This window comes from Otolemur garnettii, unplaced genomic scaffold (assembly GCF_000181295.1).
Source record: "Otolemur garnettii isolate 467f Iridium unplaced genomic scaffold, OtoGar3 scaffold00032, whole genome shotgun sequence".
NCBI lineage: Eukaryota > Metazoa > Chordata > Mammalia > Primates > Galagidae > Otolemur > Otolemur garnettii.
The window spans coordinates 1,881,651-1,886,154 of NW_003852427.1; the positions used below are offsets into that span (position 1 = coordinate 1,881,651).

At 42.1% G+C, this 4,504-nt stretch overlaps 1 protein-coding gene across 1 annotated transcript in view; it reads right to left on the reverse strand.

Annotated features, from left to right (window-relative positions):
- Nucleotides 1-4,504, reverse strand: part of PBRM1 (polybromo 1) — a 159,019-nt gene that overhangs the window by 123,598 nt on the left and 30,917 nt on the right. Inside the window, exon 7 of the mRNA XM_023512991.1 lies at nucleotides 2,285-2,353. Coding sequence (XP_023368759.1) covers nucleotides 2,285-2,353 — 69 coding nt within the window. The remainder of the gene's footprint in view (nucleotides 1-2,284; nucleotides 2,354-4,504) is intronic.

Genomic DNA, 4,504 nt, shown 5'->3' on the forward strand with positions numbered 1-4,504 from the left:
GGCCTTCACAAAGAAAGAATGCAATAGCAGTTTTGAGTGTGATGCCATGGCACTCTACCCAGGGGGATAGCTTGAGGCTCCGTCTCAAAAAAAAAAAAAAAGAAAAGGTGAAAAGTCAGAGACAGAAGATTAAGGCTATAGTAGAGGTATTTAAAGATAAGATTTGATTTTCACCTTTTTTTTTTTTTTTTTTAAGAAAAGAGACTTACTATGTTGCCCTTGGTAGAATGCTGTGGAGTCACAGCTCACAGCAACCTCTAACTCCTGGGCTTAAGAGATTCTCTTGCCTCAGCCTCCCAAGTAGCTGGGACTACAGGCGCCTGCCACAATGTCTGGCTATTTTTTGTTGTAGTTGTCATTGTTGTTTGGTCATCCCGGACTGGGTTCGAACCTGCGTGCCTCAGTATACGTGGCTGGAACCTATACTGAGCTATGGGCACCATCTGATTTTCACTATATTAAGAAAACACGGGCGGTGCCTGTGGCTCAGTGGGTAGGGTGCTGGCCTCATATACTCAGGGTGGTGGGTTCGAACGATCCCCAGCCAAACTGCAACAAAAAATTGTGGCGTTGTGGTGGGTGCCTGCAGTCTCAGCTACTAGGGGGGCTAAGGCAAGAGAATTGCCTAAGCCCAGGAGTTGGAGGTCACTGTGAGCTGGGATGCCATGGCATTCTACCGAGGGTGATAAAGTGAGACTCTCAAAAAAAAAAAGAAAGAAAGAAAGAAAGAAAATATTACCCCCAGAGATAGATGTTGGATACCCTAGGGATTTAGGAGGCTTGGTCATTCTTGGCAGCAATTATGGATTTGCCTTAAAAAATAGACAATTCATTAGGAAATGTGTATTTCTTCATTCTGTGAAAACGTGTCTTCACAGACACAGTAAGTAGTACTTACTGTGTTGTTACTCTTTAATATTCTCTTAGATTTAAAGCCAAGGAACTTTCTCCCTCCCAACAAACCACTGTTGCCTTCAATCTCATTTCTCAATAAGACGCTAAGAGTAACACATGAAGTTTTCCTTTTTGCCTTATCTTCTGGGATTAGCATACCCTCCTTTTCCTGGGAAGATCAGTGACTCATATTTACTAGGGCTATAGGTGCTATGATACCTGCTTTACATACATTATCATTGACCTCTATGACTCTGTGAAATTCTGTGAAGTGGCCACACTACACCCAAGATATGGAGGAGGAAGCAGGCAAGTCGCCTGACCAGAGTGACATAGCTAGTAAGAAATAGAACTAGGAAAAGAACCACATCAGTTCCACTCCAAAAACTAATTTTCTGATATAATTTAGTAATTTCTTCCTATACTTTCCTTAAACACTGATCATCAAACTTTAAACTATGGTCATTAATTCGCTCCACTATTATTTATTGAGCACCTACTTTGTGGAAAGATAGCATGTGTAAGAGCACAGATTCTGGAGACAGATCATCTGGATTCAAACCCTTAGGTGGTAAATTGGGCAAATAACATCTCAGTGGTCTAATCTATAAAAAAGGAATAGTAACAGTATCTACCTCATGGAGCTGTTGTTAGAATTAATTGCCTTATACATACTGGGCACTTAGAACAGTGCTAGGTACATAGCAAGTACACGTAAGTGTTAGCTGCTGGTATTTACTGCTGGGGATATGAGAAGGGAAGAGGGGACAGGCCTAAAGAGAACAAAGTAGTATCTTTGTTCATCTTATTCAAATATTATCTTTTTTTTGTGTGTGTGTGTGTGAGCCAGAGTCTATGTCGCCCTTGGTAGAGTGCTATGGTGTCACAGATCATAGCAACATCATCCTCTTGGGCTAAAGAGATTCTCTGGCCTCAGCCTCCCAAGTAGTTGGGACTATAGGCGCCTGCCATAATGCCTGGCTGTGTTTTTGTTGTAGTTGTTATTGTTGTTTAATAGGACCAGGCCAGGTTTGAACCCACCAGCCTCAATGCATGTGGCCAGTGCCCTAACCACTGAGCAATAGGCACCCCAACAACAAAACTTTTATTGCCAATGCACCTTTCACAATCAGAAATGTCTATAACCAATGTTTTTTTATTTTATTTTATTTTTTTTTATTTTTTATTTTTATATAACCAATGCTTTTTAAATTTTGTCCTAAGGTGTAATCCAAAGCTACATTCAGTAACAATGATTGTAATTTGTTTAGATTATTTGCTAATAACGCCTTATAGATATCTGACTTCTCCATTTTCTAAAAGCCCCTAAAAAAGACCATAGGTGAATTTGCTCTAAATCACATATAGTTACATATGGTCACCATCATACCTGTATCCTCTGGGCAATGGTCTTGAGATCTATTGGTTCTTTAATTATTGCATAATAGTCTGGATATTGCTGGAAGACAAAAACCCAGGTATCCTCAGTAAGTGAAAGTATTTGGCTACCAAGAAGACAAGGAACCCCATTGACAATCTGTTACTTCTGTTACTCAAAACAACCAGATGAGCAGTTTTGTGAGATTCAAAGCTAAAGGCACAGTTGTATAGCATAGGGTTTGTTACGTTTGAAGCAAAAAGAATTTAAGAAGCTTCATGTGGGTCGGGTGTGGTGGCTCATACCTATAATCCTAGCACTCTTGAGAGGCCAAAGCAGGTGGATCCCCTGAGCTTAAGAGTTCAAAACCAGCCTGAGCAAGAGGCAAGAGACTCCATCTCTATTAAAAATAGAAAAACTGTAGTCCCAGCTACTCAGGAGGCTGCGACAAGAGGGTTGCTGAAGCCCAAGTTTGAGGCTGCTGTGGAAGCCATGGCACTCTATCCAGGGCAACAGAGTAAGACTGTGTCTCAAAAAAAAAAAGCCTCATGAAATGTCCAACAGTACATTATACGAGTTTATACTTGGTATCTATTAGTTACCATTATACAACTAACAATTTAACAGAGGTTTGGGGTTTTGTTTTGTTTTGGAGACAGAGTCTCCCTCTGTTACCTAGGCCCAGTGCAGTAGTGTGATCATAGCTCCCTGAAGCCTTGCACTCATGAACTAAAGTAATCCTCCTGTGTCAGCTTCTGGAATCCCTGGGACTATAGGCACGTGTCACCAAGCCAAACTAACAATTTAATGTTTTTAAAAAATTCTAAATTCAGGCAGCACCCATAGCTCAGTGGGTAGGGTGCCAGCCATACGCACAGAGGCTGGTGGGTTTGAGCCTGGCCTGGGCCTACTAAATGACAACAACTGCTACCAAAAAAAATAGCCGGGCATTGTGGCTGGCACCTGTAGTCCCAGCTACTCGAGAGGCTGAGGCAAGAAAATCATTTAAGCCCAAGAGTTGGAGGTTGCTGTGAGTTGTGACGCCATAGCACTCAACCAAGGGCAACACAGTGAGATTGTATCTCAAAAAAAAAAAAAATTCAGGATGGCGCCTGTGACTCAAAGGGGTAGGGCGCTGGCCCCATATGCCGGAGGTGGCGGGTTCAGACCCAGCCCTGGTCAAAAACTGCAAAAAAAAAATTCTAAATTCAGAGCCAGGCACAGTGGCTTATATCTGTAACCCTATCACTCTGGGATTGCCTAAGTTCACAGGTTTGAGATTAGCCAGAGCCAGAGCAAGACCTCATCTTTAAAAATAGCCAGGCATTGTGGCAGATGCCTGTAGTCCCAGATACTTGGGAGGATGGGGCAAGAGAATCACTGAGCCCAAGAGTTTGAGGTTGCTGTGAGCTATGACACCTTGGCACTCTACTCAGTGTGACGAAGTAAAACTCTTGTCTCGAAAACCAAAAAATTCTAAATTCATAGAATCATACAATTTTTAATTTAAGCTTCTTAAAAATAAAAGAATGCTCTTAATGGGCTTGTTAAAAGCTCTTTGTTGTTATAAGCTCTTTTAATTTTGCAATTCATAAAGATCTACAAGAAAGGTTGCAAGATTTGTTAACTTCATGTTTAACTTAACGCTTCTACTTATTTCAGTTAAAGTAAGTTTCTTATTTATTAAGACAGAGTCTCACTCTACTGCCTAGGCTAGTGTGCTGTGGCATTAGCCTAGCTTACAGTAACCTTAAACTCCTGGGCTTAAATGATCCTCCTGCCTTAGCCTTCTGAGACTATAGGTGCCCACCACAACGCCTACCTAATTTTTCTCATTTTTTGCTAGAGACAGGGTCTTGCACTTGCTCAGGCTGGTCCTGAACTCTTGAGCTCAAGCAATCCTCTCTCCTCAGCGTCGAAGTGTGCTAGGATTATAGGCAGGAGCCATAGCCCCCAGGCGAAGTAAGTTTTCTCAAAATAAACCACCTTTAAAACAAAACTTTGTTAAAGAAATAAAGCAAAATTGGGCAGTGCCTATGGCTCAGTGGGTAGGGTGCTAGCCCCATATACCAAGGGTGGCAGGTTTGAACCCAGCCCCGGCCAAACCGTAACAAAAAATAGCCAGGTGTTGTGGCAGGCACCTGTAATCCCAGCTACTCAGGAGGCTGGGGCAAGAGAATCGCCTAAGCCCAGGAATTGAAGGTTGTTGTGAGCTGATCTGTGACACCACTG